At 42.8% G+C, this 17123-nt stretch overlaps 1 protein-coding gene across 1 annotated transcript in view; it reads right to left on the bottom strand.

The window, feature by feature from the left end:
• LOC100025464 (cyclic nucleotide gated channel subunit beta 1) overlaps nucleotides 1–17123 on the bottom strand; it is a 54956-nt gene that overhangs the window by 33740 nt on the left and 4093 nt on the right. Inside the window, 3 exon segments of the mRNA XM_056811812.1 lie at nucleotides 2108–2266; nucleotides 3776–3933; nucleotides 4068–4175. Coding sequence (XP_056667790.1) covers nucleotides 2108–2266; nucleotides 3776–3933; nucleotides 4068–4175 — 425 coding nt within the window.

Here is a 17123-nt window from a genome sequence, read left to right as displayed (position 1 = left end):
AACCATCTAGAAATTCCAGGGTGGTTCCGAATAAAACTGAAAGAAATAATGGGATGGAAATTAAGCTCTCAAAAATAAATAAAAATGGCAAATAAGAGAGTTGATCATTTAAAACACATTGCAGAGAAGCTTTCTCCAAAAGAAGCCCTGAAAAAGATACTGGCTGGTCTGGCAACCCTCAAAAAGTATAGAAGAGTAAGAAAACTTGGCTGAACAGAATCAAAAGAGAGCATTAAAAGAACATATGCAAAGATAATTTAAAGATCCTGGATCTCCCAGAAAAAAAAAATGTGATGAATTCAAAAGTATACCATACTTCAAGAAATAACTTATAGATTATAGACAGAGAGGAATCCCAAATTTAACTCACAAAGGAACATAATAGTCAAATGTCAGAATTTCAAAGTCAAACAACAAAGATTTCAGGCAACCAAGAGGAAGCCTTTTACCTACCAAGGAAAATCGAGTTAAATAACTCAGAACTATTCCTTATCTATGAGGAATCAATCAAGACACTGAAAAGCCAATCAAGACAAAAATCAAGCCATTCTGAAAAGCAAATGAGACCCATCAAATCTGAATCTAATAACATCAGTTTTAAATGGTAGATTTTCAGCAAAATAGCAGAATTTCAGAATTTCAGAAGAAACAAAAAATGAGCAGGGTTTTTGCTCAGGCCCTGGCACAGTGCCTGGCCAATAGTAGATCCCAAACAAATGTTTATTGACTAACTGATATCAAATTTTCAAACAGGAGAAATATAAGAAAGGTAAATAATTATAATTAATGAGAAAAACTTAGCAATGGAATTAATATCTTTATTTATGGGGGCAAGACAAAGCTATCACTAGCTAAAGACCAATTAAAGTCCATTGAAAGAGGACATCTAGGGTCAAAAGTACCTGAGAGAGATGAGTTTGTTTGTTTTTTTTATATGTCAGAGAAGAAAAAGTGAATTAATACTCAACTAAAATCCATTAACATAGGAGAGAAGAAGAGGGATATACAGAGAAAAATCTCAATGGGGTTGAAGAGGAAAGAGAAGGTGTAGAATAAACCAGAAATTCAAAGCTATTATACTTTCTTAAATCTTTCACCCTATCAGGAAATTATTTAGGGGTAAAAAAAACAGTTCCAGTGGAATGATGTAGGGCAGGGATTTCTAATTGGGAGGCTATGAATATGTTTTTTAAAAATACTTTGACAACTATATTTTATCTAAATTGATTTCATTTGTAATTCCATGTATTTTATTTTAGAATTTAAAAACCTTCTTCTGAGAAGAGGTCCCTAGGCTTTACCACACAGTAAGACATCTAAGACACTGAAGGTTAAAAAACTCTAAAGGGAGAAAGGTGGGAGTTAGATTTCACTTGAGCAGAGGGATGGATATGGATGTCAAGGTACATTCCTATTGCATGCAGGGATACAGGGGAGCTGAGAAGGGTTGGGAAGGCAGCAAGTTAATATTTCAGGAGTAAAATTACTTTGGAAAGTGAATAGGTGTAAGTATCATTTCCATGATTTTCATTCATATAAGAAACTCCCAGGTGAGGACACTTCTGGTAAAGTAGGCTGCCACCTTCTCTAATTCAGTCTCAGAGTTGCCTAGAGCAGACTTCTCAGGATCTCACAACCAGTATAAATCAAACACAAGTTTTTCTCATTTGATAGTGACTCTCTAACCATTATGACACACTCCATCTCTTCTTCTTTGGAAAACAAAAGCTGCAAAATCTATCGAAGGCAAGGTTTCTTAGCCTTTGTTGGATTGTGGACTCTGGGCAGTCTGATGAAACTGATGAAGCTTTGCTCCAAATAAGGCTTTTAAATTCCAATAAAATACCCAGGATTACAAAGAAAATCAGTTGTGAAATACACTTATCAAAGTTCATTAGAGTCAGATTAAGAACCCTTGATCAAAGGCATTATCCTTAACCCATCTAGTTCACATACACTTACTCATGGATCATCTCCCATCCAGTACATCTTCCTGCCCCTTCCCATCACCCCCTGGCACATCTTCCCTCCTCAGACCTCCCCTTGATCCATTCCCTGTCACCTCTATATATTAGCATCAGAAGGGTCTTTCCCACTCAGGACTTACTGGTGAGGGGGTCGATGCTCTGGGGGAACCGGTACATTTTCAATGGGCGGCGTTTGAACTTGCAACACAACATCTCACAGTAATGTTCTTCCTCTTTAGCTGTTTCAGCCTCGGCTGCTTTGGGATCTGGTGTTGGTTCTGGGGCTTTCTTGGCAGGGGCTATGGGAGAAAAATGGGAGAAACTCTTCCATCCACCTCAACTGTATCATTTATCTCAATTCATTCAGACCCAGATATCTAGCAATACACATCCCTCCAGTCCCCTGCCCGTGCCCTTTAATCCTGCTAAGATCCAAGGAGAAAAGGGATACAGGGATGTTTACTCCAAAGATCAGTGTGATGGAAACTGGAGGAATTTCTAATCAATTAACTGAGAAATTGCTCCTTATCCTCTAACAGCCACAGCCATAGGAAAGCATATTGCAAACATTGAGTAAAGTGGTCATTGTGGACTCCCTGCATGCCAAGCAACCACCAGAGCTTTCTCCTGGGGCAGATTATGCTGCTCCCTCCTCAGAGAGTTTGGGAAGCAGCCCAGACTTGCTAGGTAGGAGATCTGAGGCTCTCCTCTGGAGCCATTCAGAACCAGGAGTGTCTAGAAGGACGGGACATCCCAGCTGGGCATCTGCTTATGTCTATCCTGGGCACCATTTTTTCAAAGATCTTAGCTCTTTCCTGAAGGATCCTAGAGGCTTTTTAGAGAGGCAGCCCCAGGGAGTGGGAAGAGTTGTGGCCCAAGATCAGAGTTTTGGACCTGACCCATTGGACCTCAAAGAAGTCCCTTCACCTCTCTAAACCTGTTATCCTCATCTGCAAAATGAGGAGAGTAATGCTTTGCAACATCCTAGCCCAGACCTAGCATCATGAGAAAAAATATTATATAAGCATGAGCTATAGTTAGAAAGGCAATGTGGTGTAGTGGAAAGAGCTCTGGCCTTGGGAGTCAGGAAAGTCTAAAGGGCAAACCCTCTCTGAACCTCAGTTTCCCATTTGTAAAAGGAAGAAACTTCATCACTGTCTTCAGAAACTCACATTCCTGAAAATCAAATCAACTTTGAAATTCACACCTCCTCAGTAGTTTGGAGAGGGTAGAGGATAGATATGAACACTTCCACCCAGACACTTCACTTAAAGAAGGGGGACTTAGAGCAGACAACTCATAATTTTCTATTTGGTTAGTTGTAGGACTTCATCCATGCCCCTGCCTCAAGTTCTCTGTCTCTCTCTCTCTCTCCTGTTCTCTCTCTCTCTCTCTCTCTCTCTCTCTCTCTCTCTCTCTCTCTCTCTCTCTCTCTCTCTCTCTCTCTCTCTCTCTCTCTCTCTCTCTCTCTTTCTCTCTCTCTCTCTCCTGCCTCTTTCTTATGTGTTGATATTCCCCTTAGATTGTGAGCTCCTTGAGGGAAGGGGTTGTCTTTTGCCTTTTTTATATCCCAGCATTTAGCACAATGCCTGGCACAAGATAGATGTTTACTGGCTGACTAAAATAAGGGACTTCTACTAGCTTGTCTCTTCTAGTTCATCCATACTACAATTCTACCACTTCTTAGTGTACACACACACACACACACACACACACACAGTAAAGGTACTTTATTCTTCCCCCATTCGACAACTGTGCCTAAGATGCCTTCCTCTTGCCTCCTCATCCCCCATGTCCCCCTCACTCACATGGTTTGGGGCTTTCCTCATCTGAGGTGACATCAGGATCGATGAGTTTCTCTTTCACTTTCTCTGTGCGTTCCTTGAAGAGCTTCACCAGCTCCTGGAGACGGTCATTGATGACGGCACTATTCTGGCTAGCTGTGGACTCAGCACGGTCAGCAGCCCTGGGGGGAAACCAAAATTTACTGAATATCTTTATTAAAAAGATAATAATAATAGTAAGAAGAAGGAAAGCCAAAGAGTCACCAAAGGGGGGATCTAGCTTTGGTTAGTCACACTAGGGAAGTTTTCAACTCACTCTTGTCCCTGAGGACTGGATGGAGCAGACCAGGCCACCACGGGTGACTGTGCTGGCGACAGGGCCTTGAGCTCTTCCACCTCATCATCCTGGGAGGGCAGCTTCTTCCTAGACAGAAATTCAAAACATTTTCAGCCATAGGCAGAGGGTCCTGAGGATGTGGCATCTAGCCAAGATCCACAGATGAGAAATACACAAGCCACAGTCATTTGTAAATTGTGCCATTAGGGACAGTCTTCCAGGCAGCTGGTGGAGCCTCTTATTCCCCAAAGTGGATGCCAAGTGCATGAAGCTTTTAAAGGAACCATTCTTCTTTTACTGTGTTGATCTATTCACAAACTGGCATGTATTCAATGCATGTGACCTTCTATATTGAGGGAAACGACCCTCCCTGCCACCACCAAGAACCCGTAGAATAGCAGCTCCTCCCAGATAACTTTCCCCCTAGTAAAATCCAGATTTGGGGGCTTCTCTGCTCAATTCCAAATTAATTAATAGGCAAAAAGAATACAAACTAACTAAATGAAAACTGTAACCACAGATTTCTCACCCATGAGAGACGTATTCCACCTAGAGAAGATCTGCCCAGTTTCCCTGATTAGATGGACCAGAAGAGCCCCTTAGGAAGTTGTGACCTAACAACAATTTTTGCAGGTTCTACAACCTCCATCCTCTCAGAAGCCACAACTATCAAAGACCCAGAAAAGCAGTTCTCATGCCCAAAGGCCGGAGCACTCTCAACATCAGGAACCTACATGATTTTATCAATGGAAATGATGCTAGAGAAGCATTGCCACTTGCTGCCCTGCCCCAAGGACCAGCGGGTTGGTCTTTCCATTTGGCTTACAGCTGAAACTGTTCTCTCCTCTCCTCTCCATCCTTCTCTTTCCTCTCTTCCAATCCTCCCTTCTCTTTCCTCACTTTTATTTGTCTGCTGTCTCCCCTATTCGAATGCAAGCTCTTTGAGAACAGAAATGGTCTTTCCTACTGCTCTGTTTGTATCATCGGCACTTAGCAAAGAGTTTGGTGCATAGTAAGAGCTGAATAAATGAGTTTCTGTTCATTAATTCTCAAATACTTGAAGGCAGCTATTTGTCTCCTAAATGTCATCATCTGCCTCAGAGAGAGGCTGCTCTGCTCGAGGCTAGACGTCCCATTTCTTTCATCCATTCTTCATGTGTCTTGAATGTTTCAGCTCCATCTGAACAGCCTCCGGGTTATTTCTCTTAAAATGTGGTGCCAAGAAATGAATGCTGAACTTCAGGTGTTAGACCCTTTCCTCTATTTGAAGAGGGGTGGGAACACTGGGAACAAGGCTGTTGGATGCACACTGAAAATCACAGATGTGGCTATGCTCGTCGAAGTGCTACTCTGCGAGGAAGCTTGAATCCAAGGGTGAAGGTTCAGCTAGAAAGGACTTGGATTCAAGCTTATTCAGGATCTGCTCAAAGCTTGGGTAATTGGGGACTTCTAAGAATAGACATCACTAAGCCTGCTGAAAGAACAGTGTCAGAAAGGGGACACAGTGCCTCTGCACCCCCAAAGAGATCAAAGAAGGAGGGGGATCGTGTATACAAAAGAGATTTATAGCAGCTCTTATTGTAGTGAGAACTAAGGAGTTCAGTTGGTGAGTGGCTGAATAAATTAGGATGTAAGAATTGATGGAATACTATTATGCTTCAAGAATAATGAAAAGGGTAGGGATAGCTACGTGGCTCAGTATAGAGAACTAGGCTTGGAGATGGGAGGACTTGGATTCAAATCTGACCTTAGACACTTCCTAGCTGGGTGGACTTGGACAAGTCACTTAACCTCAATTGCTGCCTAGCCCTTAATGCTCTTCTGCCTTGGAAATACTTAGTATCATTCTAAGGCAGAAGGCAAGGGTTCTTTTTAAGAAATATGGGGGGCAGCTGGGTGATTCAGTGGATTGAGAGTCAGGCCCAGAGGTGGGAGGTTGTAGGTTCAAATCTGGCCTCAGACACTTCCTAGCTGTGTGACCCTGGGCAAGTCACTTAACCCCCATTGCCTAGCCCTTACCACTCTTCTGTCTTAGAACCAATACACAGTATTGATTCTAAGATGGAAAGTAAGGGTTTAAAAAAAAAAGAAATAAAGAATGAAAGGGGTGAATTCAAAGAAATCTGAAAAGACTTCTATAAACTAGAGTGAGATGGGCAGAATTTTAAAAAAAACAATTTATCTACAATAACAATATTGTAAAGACATAACACATCTTATCAATGCAGTGACCCACCATGATTCCAGAGGGCTAAGGATCTATATCCCTTGCCTCTTGACAAAGAGTGGATGGATGGTAAAATGAGGCATAAATTTTTGGACATGGTCAATGTGGGAATATGCTTTAATTGACTGCATATATTTGTGAGGTTTTGTTTGTCTTTTCCTAAATTGAGGAAAGATTAGGAAGGAGAGAAAAAGATGCTTGTTGATTGAAAAATAAAATTTTTAAAAAGCTTTTAAAAATGAAAAAATGGTATTTAATAATCAATTTTGATTTTTTTAAATTATCCAACTGAAAGGGTAGAAGCAGAAAAGTGGCACCACCATCTTTCCAGTCACCCTAGCTCCCACCAACAGAGCCATCAACTTTGATTTCCTCTCTCTCCATCACTCTCCATATCCAATTAAATCTTCTCAATTATATTTCCTCAATGTCTATTCTATTCTTTCTAATCCATCTGATACCACCACCCCAGTGTGGTTCTTTGTCATCTCATGCTTGAACTATAACAATGGCTTGCCAGCTGGAAAAAGCACCAGGTTAAAAGTGGAGAAATCTGGTTTCTTGTATGAGCATTAACACTAATTAGTTGTGTGACCCTAGGCAAGTCAATTCCCTTTGCTTGATTCCCTTTTCTTCTCTATAAGAATTGGACTAAGAGGCAGCTGGGTAGCTCATTGGATTGAGAGAAAGGCCTAGATATGGGAGGTCCTGGGTTCAAATCTGACCTCAGACACTTCCCAGCTGTGTGACCCTGGGCAAGTCACTTGACCCCCATTGCCTAGCCCTTACCACTCTTTTGCCTTGGAACCAATACACAGTATTGACTCCAAGATGGAAGGTAAGGGTTTAAAAAAAAGAATTAGACTAGATCATAGATTAAGAGTTATAAGGGGTGGCTAGGTGGCTCAGTGGATTGAGAGCCAGGTGTAGAGATGGGAGGTCCTGGATTCAAATTTGACCTCAGACACATCCTAGCTGTGTGACCCTGGGCAAGTCACTTCACACCCATTGCCTAGCCATTGCCATTCTTCTGCCTTGGAACCAAGACACAGTATTGATTCCAAGATGGAAGATAAGGATTTTTTTTTTGAGACATAAGGAAGCTTAGAGGTCACCTAGACTAATTCCTTCATTTTGCAGATGAGTAAACTGAGGCTTAGAAAGTTTAAATGGCTTGCCCAAAATACAAGCAATAAGTGAAAGGGCTGAGATGTGAACTGAGCTCCTCTAACACATGAAATCTAACATTTTCCCCAGGGTACCATAATCTCTAAGGGTTCCACCCCCTCAGAACAGGCAGAATCGAATTCTATGAATCTTATGGGTGGAAGTTACAAAGAAGTAAATATAGGTTTAATGTCTACCGAAACTTCCTGCTAATTAGAGCAATCCAAAAGTGGAATGAGCAGCCTCAGGAAATTGTGGTTTCTGCTTCATGACAGGTCTTTAGGCAGAGGTTGTGCTGGAGCAGAATTCTTCAGGGTATGTGAGCTGTTCCATGGCTGGGTCAGATAGGAACCTCCATAAATCATTTCAGCAAACTAGAAAGAATTTGGCTGAGAACTGGCCTTTCCAGGGCTTCCTTTTCTTCCTAATGCTCTCTGCCTTTACAGGACGTCCTTGGATTCCTCTGCAAGGCTCCCTACCCTGTATTTCCGTTCCGGAATCGTACATGTAAGCTAGTGAAGGAAATCCCCTTGTTTCGATACACCGGCATCTGTAGCGCCAACTGACCCAAGCCAGGAAATTCGATGTTGAGTTACTTTACAGTTGAATGGAGAAGCCCTCTCTTCAATAACACCAGGGAAGGGAAAGGGGACAGACACACAATGGATGGAAGTCATCAAGGGAGTACCAGCCATACCCCTGGATTTCCTGGCTTTTTCCGGAGGTGTCCCAACCAGAAAGTTACAATGAGAACTGAAGTTACAAATGTGTGACCCGCCTGACCTTAATCAATTAGATTAAAGGGAATTTCTATTGGGGGGGGGGTGAAATAAAAGCCTTGGAGGTTAAAAAAAAATCAAGACTCTAGCCAGCAGTGGATACGACAACCTGTGAAACTGATCTCAAGCATTTTACCCTAAATGGGCAGCATCGGTCCAGCAAGTTCCTTAGACACTGGATCTCCTGAATTAGAGATTCCAGGGTTCAAGCTATAACCTTGCTACCTCTCGCCCATGGAGGGAAAAGCATCTTGTAGGACACCTCCAGACGCCCAGGAAAGAGCCAGCTTGTTTACTGGGGAAAGTCGAAAGTCTTGGAGTACCAATATTGCTTCTGATGCTGGTTTGTCTCCACAGGACTTTTTCTAGCGTACCAGAGAAATCTCTTCAGCCTGAAAGCTCCCTCCATCCCTGGACTATTTCTCAAGCTGGAAATACCATTCTACTCCTGTGTCCTCACCTCTGATTGGCTTGCTACTCCCAGAACCCCCCTTTTAAAGGAAGAAACCCAAACCAACCAAGGCTTCATTCATCATTGGGCTATCTTTATGACACATCTCCATCTGACTTCCCACTTGATGCCTCCCATACCACCTTTTCAGCTTCCTTTCTTGTGTTGTCTTCCCCTGTGAGTACGTAAGCTCCTTGAGGGCAGGAACTGTATTTTTCCTACTTGTCTTTGTATTCTCAGTTCTTAGCTTAAAAAGGTTAACAAATTCTCCTAGTTGTTCACTCATAGCCAATTCTCCATGACCGTATGGACCAGATCATCCAGGGAGTTTTCTTGGCAAAGAAACTGGAGTGGTTTACCATTTCCTTTTCTGATAGATTAAGGCAAACAAAGATTAAGTGGCTTGTCCATGGTCACACAACTAGTGTCTGAAGCCATATTTGAGCCCGGTTCTTCCTGTGACTTCAGGCCCAACACTCTATCCACCGAACCATCTAGCTGCCTTAAAGACTTGTTGACTCTCCTAAAACATTAGGGGCCTCAATTCTAGAATTCTACAATATCATTGCCAATGAGAGCAATGGGACTCACACACACAAAAGCACCTTGCATGGCTTAAAGCAGAAGCGACAGTGGTCAAAGAGGAAGCCAATGACAACTATAAAGATGGTAAATCATACTTTGGAGATGGGCTCTAGCAGTGGCCAATCTGTTAACTGGTTCTGTTCATTCATTCTACAAGAATAGTCTTCTAGAATCAGGACGTGCAAAGCCATATGAAGCAATAATGCATCACCAATATCATCATCTTCATCCCCATACCTGGTATTTACAGAGCACCTGACTAGCTTTTCTCATTTGACCCTCATAGTCATTCTGGGGGGTAATTAATTCAATTCAATTCAACCCAACAAGCATTTATATAATGTTTGCTGTGTGCCAGACAAAAAGTACACAGTCCCTGGCTTCAAGGAGCTTACACTCTACTAGAATGGAAATATTATTTCCATTTTATATATGAGCAAACTGAGGCCCCAAAACTTAAGTAACTTGCCCAAAGTCATACAGAGAGTAAGGAGAAGTTTCAGAATCCAAGTCCAGGGTTCTTTTCCATTCTGCCATAGTCATTTGTGATGCCCACTTAAATGCTCTGATCCACTTTGTTCTTAATCTTTTTCTGTATGTTATGGACCCTTTGGAAGCCCATGAACCCCTTCTCAGAATAATGTTGTTGGTAATTAAGGAAAATACACTAACTTTCCATTAGAGACTAGTGAAAATAAAGATGTAGTTGGTTTCCCATCCAAGTTCGTGGCCCTGTGAAATCTCTCTCCAGTGCCCTTAGACAGCCGTGGAGCCTAGTTTAAGAGGCTCTGCTCTGAATGTGTAGGAAGGATTCATTTGAGGGAGAAACCAACAAAAGCATTTATTAAAGACATTAGATGAGGAGAGGAGTTATTCTCTGGGCTCTGACGAGCATGAGGAAAGCGAAGCAGAAAGGGGACAAAGAAGACAGCTTCGGAACATTTAGCTCCATTTCCATCTATATGGCATTAATCATTATTGGAATTCTAATGTAATATAACAAAAGTATTAACTGAATGATCACACCTCTAAAGACAGAAAAAAGAGCTGTTGGGGACCAACTTTTTTCTTATTACTACTCATGATAGAATTACTAATAATCAAACAGCAGCATTATATTCTGCCTCAGTATCTTTTTTTAACCCTTACTTTCTGTCTTAGTAAAATCTGAGACAGACGGGTAAGGGCTAAGCAAATGGGGTTAAGTGACTTGCCCGAGTCACATGGATAGGAAGTGTCTGAGATTTGAATCCAGGACCTCCCAACTCCAGACTTGGTGCTCTTTCCATTGTGCTAACTAGCTGCCCCCTTCCATATTGTTGAAGAATCTCTACCTGCCTTTCTGGACCCATGACATTTCTCAAATGAAAAATACTCCCATCTGTCCTGCAAGTGATATGCTCTTAGACATTGTTAAGGATCTCAGCTATGATTCAATGGTCCTGCTATGTAATGAGATACACATTGCCTTTGAAAGCTCCCAGGGTACATCTTCAGCAGCCCCATAAGGACCTAGGAACTTGGGGGGATGGGGAAGAAGGAAAGGAGAGGAACCATTAGTGAGTATTTAATCCCACATTTTTTTATGGAAATCATCTGGCTAGGAATGTCGGTGAAATGAAAAGCTCTCCCTGGGACCAGACTGGCCACAAAGCAGCTGGGAGCATTACCTAATACATTTCCCTCTGGGCCTTCTTAACCCATCCAGAGAAGCACGTCATCTTTCCCTGACCACAACCAAACAACAGCAAATTGCTGGAATGACCTACTCATCTTGATGATAGGACCAGCGGGAGGAGGAAAAGCAGACCAGATTCAAGATGGATGAGCTTCATGAGACCTTCCAGGGAATCTGGTCCACTCCACTCTCTCATTTCACCCAGAAAGGAACCAAGACCCAGAATGAGGAAATGATTTGCTCAGAGTTCTTCCAATAATTCCCATCCAGGTCTCCTGACTCACAATCCAGTGTTCTTTCCATTATAATATACTTCCTCTCATAACAATAATAATAATGATGACAATAATAACAACTCATATTTCTATAGCTCTTTCCTTGTTAGAAAACACTTTTCTCAGGACAATCCCTAGAGGTAGGCAAAGCAAACATCATTACAGACATAACCCACATAATAATGCTTTGATGGGCAATATCATTTTACCCAATAATTTCACTAATTCAATTAATATATTCTAGGTAAATTCTACCATGATATTGTGAAATATTATAACATTTATAAATTATAACAAACTGCCCCTATTGCCTAAGGTGATATTTTGGGGGAATCAGTTCCTGGTTAAGGTACCATATCCCGATGTCTCTGTTCTACAAACTGAAAATTGAGGCTCATAGTTATTAATCAATCAACAAACATTTAATAAGCATCTACCATGTGCTAGGCTCTGTGCCAAGGACTAGGGATAAAAAGAGACAGAAGACATCACCTGCCCTCAAAAAGCTTCCAATCTAATAGGAGGTACTTAATTTTTGAGTCTTTGTTGAATGAATGAATGGATTTCCATGACGATGGGATTTTTGTGGCTACCTAACAGTGTTTTTAGGGTTTATCAAAGTCAACCCATTGGCTCCTGGTCAAACAGGCTGAGACAGATTGGCATTTAGAACAAAAGAACTCAAAGGGTTTGGTTTTTTCTTGACTTTCCTGATCTTGAGCCAGGGGGGGTTTGCCCAATGATGAGAGAACTCTTGGCTCTGTTAATCACTTCCTTTAAGGATCACAAAAGCCCTGAGTACAAAAGTAAGAAAACACAAAAAGAAATCGCATTTGCACAACCTAAGAACAAAGGCTATAGTTTAAGAGAAGAAATGAAAAACTGCACGATGGTCATTCTTTGCTATCGGGAAGAACAATAAGTATATTCATGACTCAGATCTACGTTGGGAAGGTTAATCATTTATAAATGAGATCTCACTTAATGAGATCTATAAATATGCCTTGGTGAAAGCTTGCCAGTACATGAAAGCATTGGCTGAGCCAGGATATTTGATGTGGAATATGTGTAAGATATAATTAGGGGAAGTCAAACCCATTATCATCGATTCATGAGTACAAGCAATCTTAATGTAAAAGAGACATCTTCCTTAAAGCAAGAGAGTAATCTTACTCTTCAGTCCTGAGCCATGACACATCTAAAAATGAAGAGATCAAAAGTATTGGCATCCCAAATGGGAAACTTACATCTCCAGGCAATTCACACCTACATAATCTTTTGATTATATAATTTATTCCCCCCCCATTCATCATCTACTGAATGCAGGCACTGGGGGTGACTATTTGTTGACCAAATCCACCAGCAAGGCCATCTCAGACTTGAAATTGTTGTCTCCCTTCCCCTCCTTTAAATTTCTTTATTTCTGTTAAGATACCATCAGATGACCCAACATACAGATTTACAATCTCAGAGTCATCTCTGACTCTTCATCTCTTTCTCCCTACTTTCTGTCTTAGAATCAGTACTAGATTTCCATTCCAAGACTATAGAGCAGTATGAGGTTAAGTGACTTGCCCAAGGTGACACAAGTCTCTGTTTAATTTTGGTAATTTATAGTGTGAATCTAATTTAAATCAAAAGCATTTAGCCTTTTCTATGGTATTGACCCCTACAGCAGTCTGAGGAAGCCTATGAATACCTTCTCAGAATAATGGTCATCAATTAAAACATTTAGGATTCAAAAAAGTCAATTATATTGTAATAGTTACCAAAATAATGGGAAAAACAACCCAATCACAGACTCCAGGTTAAGAACCACAGCTCTCGAGGGAATCGGAAATTCCCTCATCCTTCCAAAATAACATATTTCCTGTTTGTTCCACAATCACGCAAAAGAAGCCCAATTCAGGCAGTCCTCTCTATTGGGTTAGACCAGTGTGTTGAGAGGTTTTTTGCTGGGTTTTGTTTTGTTTTTTAAATCAAAGATCATTCAAACCACTTAGTCTGGAATACTCTTCTTTCTCCACTCCTACTACTGACCATCCCATTTTCAGGATGGGTGCTGTCCAAGTCCAAGTTCCAACTCAAGATCCCACCTTCTGGGATAGAACCTCAATTTCTTTTGATTCCAGTGTCTTCCCTTTGTTAATTATTTCCTATTTATCACGTACAGAGTTTGCTTTGTATATATTTGTCTGCATGGTGTCTCCTCCTTGAGGGCAGGGACTGCCTTTTGCTTCTTTGTGTCACCCCAGAGCTTAGCACCATGCCTGTATGTAGCACAGTAGACACTTAATAAATGTTTATTGATTGAAATTTTTAGAGCTGAAATTTTTAATGTCAACTGAAAGAACCTTGAAAATAAATTGTCCGAGCTAGAAAGATCCCTAGAACATAGGATGTCAGGGCTGAGAAGGACCTTAGAACACAAAATGTTGTGTCTTCCAGCTTACATATACTTAGAACTTAGGGTTCCATTTAGAGACACTAAGTTCATAGAATGTCTGGACTGGAAGGATCCTTAGAACAAAACGTCAAAGCTTTTCAACTTATAAGTATTAAGAACTTAGTTTCTAGACGCTTAGACCACAGAATGTCAGAGTTGGAAGGATCCTTGGGATGAAGAATATCTTCAAAGCATATAAGACAGCATATAAGGAGCAGACTTGGAGCTGGAGGAGCCAGACCTCCTGACTCAGACCCCAGCTCTTTTCATGTCTCAACCCCCTCTTTCTTCCACCAACAGTGGGAATGAAGAGGAGGGAGGGTACACTACCCTATTTGTTTTGTCAGGAAGTTCTGAAACCCTCCTGCTGCCTTTCACTAACCAAAGAATGCTGAAACACCCAGTCTCCTTCTTTTGTTCTCTAATAGAAAAGATACAGACCCCATCCTACACATTCAGTTTTCTTTCTCCCTTTAAGCTCCATCTACAACCTCACTTGTCTTGAAGATCCTAAACTCCTCAAATCCAGAGAATTATGTCTTATTTGTCTTTGAATTTCACCCAGTGTCACAGTTAGGAAGGAAGGAAGGAAGGAAGGAAGGAAGGAAGGAAGGAAGGAAGGAAGGAAGGAAGGAAGGAAGGAAGGAAGGAAGGAAGGGAGGGAGGGAGGAAGGAAGGAAGGAAGGAAGGAAGGAAGGAAGGAAGGAAGGAAGGGAGGAAGGAAGGAAGGAAGGAAGGAAGGAAGGAAGGGAGGAAGGAAGGAAGGAAGGAAGGAAGGGAGGGAGGGAGGAAGGAAGGAAGGAAGGAAGGAAGGAAGGAAGGAAGGAAGGAAGGAAGGAAGGAAGGAAGGAAGGAAGGAAGGAAGGAAGGAAGGAAGGAAGGAAGGAAGGAAGGAAGGAAGGAAGGAAGGAAGGAAGGAAGGAAGGGAGGGAGGGAGGAAGGAAGGAGGGAGGGAGGGAGGGAGAGAGGATCTACCATTTGGCCACCAAATGGCAATTGTGGCCCAATGAGGTCTGTCCTTTCTCCCAGTCCCAAAAAAGTCTGTCAATTTGCATTTAATAAGCATCTACCATGTACCGGGCACTGTGCTAAGTGAACGGGAATACAAAAAAAGGCAAAAGATGGTTCCTGGTCTTGAGAAGTTCACCCTGCTTAGAAGTGAACAGAGTGGACATGAGATGGAAGAGAATGACTGTCACTCCCACCTTATTCCAGTCATTGTTTGGGAATTTCTGTGGCTTTTCTACCTCAGTCAACTTCCTCCAATTTTTGTCCCATCTGCAGCCCCCAGCCCAATAGGGTCTCTCTTGGAGAAACGTGTCTCTGAATTAAGTTCATAGGATGGGGAGCTGGAAGGACCCTTAGAGGACGCAGAGTCCAATCACCTTATATTACAGACTAGGAAACAGTCTTAAAAGAGAATAAGTGAGATTCAAAGGTGACCCAGGCCCAAGGCCTCAGTTTCCATCTCCAGGGCTCTTTGCTGTCTCTCAGTATCTCCCCAGCTGCTTCCTTTCTTCAGGAGGCCCTGGGCAGATCCTGTTTTAAGGGTTGTGCATCTGAAGCCCAGAGCAATTGTGGTGAGAGAATGCCTGGCATGTATTTGGAATTTTCCTCACACGCTCTGTGAGGGACCAGCCACTCAGCATTCTTCTCACAGTCCTGACCCAGGATGTGGAGAAACCATCTCTTCAGGGGCCGCCCTCTCCTTCCCCTGCTGCTAGCTCAGGGTGGCTGGCCTTATTGTTTGTTCTCAGTGGGCACCCCGAGTCCATAATCTCTGCTTGGGGGCCCATCCTCTAGCCTGCTCTTTGGCAGGCAGTCCAACTGCTCCTTTGGCCAGGATTGCATTGTCACAGGAAAACCTTTGTTCAGGAGAGTCAGGGAAAAGAGAAGCCAGCTGCACGAGCCCCCTGACCCTTCCTCAGGGGCTGCTCCCCAGTCTGCTGCCGCCTATTCAGAGGGAGGGGCTCCCTAGGAATACCTCGGGACATATTTTTCACTTCCAATCAACTTCCCAGCAGGATGGGGGAGGCACAGCTCTGCTTTTTCAGGATGGGTGGTCTCCAAGGCCTGAGAAGAAAGGACAAGTCTCCCATCTCCTTTCATCTGAAACAAAGCTCGAGATGGTCTGAGGCTGAAAAAGCAGTGCTGTGCTAAGGCTTGCCGGTGACAGCAGAGAAAGGAAATCCAGGAGTGTTTCTAGAAGTGGCCAGCAGCATTCCTAAGACTCAACAATGTCCATTTGTTTTTATCTATGACCATCAATGACTCTCTCTGTCTCTGCCTCTCTCTCTCTCTCTCTCTCTCTCTCTCTCTCTCTCTCTCTCTCTCTCTCTCTCTCTCTCTCTCTCTCTCTCTCTCTCTGTCTATCTGTTTCTGTCTCTGTCTCTGTCTCTCTCTGTGCCTCTCTCTCTGTGTGCCTCTCTCTCTCTCTCTCTCTCTCTCTCTCTCTCTCTCTCTCTCTCTCTCTCTCTCTCTCTCTGTGCCTCTCTCTCTCTCTGCCTCTCTCTCTCTGTCTCTCTGTCTATCTGTCTCTATCTCTGTCTCTCTCTCTCTGTGACTCTCTCTGTGTGCCTCTCTCTCTCTTTCTCTCTCTCTCTCTCTCTCTCTCTCTCTCTCTCTCTCTCTCTGTGCCTCTCTCTCTCTGTCTCTCTGTCTATCTGTCTCTGTCTCTGTCTCTGTCTCTGTCTCTCTCTCTCTGTGACTCTCTCTGTGTGCCTCTCTCTCTCTTTCTCTCTCTCTCTCTCTCTCTCTCTCTCTCTCTCTCTCTCTCTCTCTCTCTGTGCCTCTCTCTCTCTGTGACTCTCTCTGTGTGCCTCTCTCTCTCTTTCTCTCTCTCTCTCTGTGCCTCTCTCTCTGTCTCTCTCCCTGTCTCTCTCACCCTATCTCTCTCTCTGTCTCTCCATTTCCCTGTTTCTCTCTGTCTTCCTCTCCCTATCTCTCTCTTCTCTTTCCCTCCATCTCCCTCTCTCCTTTTTCCTACTTCTCTCCATCTCTGTCTCTGTCTCTGTCTCAATATCTCTCTCTTTCCCCCTTGACCTTCCACTGTTCATCATGTCAAGCAAGTCCCAAGGCACAGCATAGAGGTGAGGTGTTTAAAAACTGGCAAGGTCCTATGTGATTTCCTATAGGACCGAGATGAGAAATACACCAGAGGCCAAGCCCTTGGGCAGGTCGGCATTGCATTTCCCTCTGGAAGAGGGTGGGCTCACTGTCAGGTAACAAGTTCCCAAATATCCCAGGGAATGAGGAGATACCAACTCCAATGAACTCCAAGGTTTACAGACCCTAAACTGGAAAGAAACTTTGTTCAAGGCTAGTTTATAGATGGGAAAGATGCTCAGTGACTCAACCAGGGTCACACAGGTAACAAGGAGCCAAGCCAGGATTTGAATCTGAATCTTTTCATTCCATATCCAAGGCT

Source organism: Monodelphis domestica, chromosome 1, assembly GCF_027887165.1.
Source record: "Monodelphis domestica isolate mMonDom1 chromosome 1, mMonDom1.pri, whole genome shotgun sequence".
Classification (NCBI taxonomy): Eukaryota; Metazoa; Chordata; class Mammalia; order Didelphimorphia; family Didelphidae; genus Monodelphis; species Monodelphis domestica.
The sequence above is the reverse complement of the archived record's forward strand: the minus strand, read 5'-3'. Positions and strand labels throughout refer to the sequence as shown.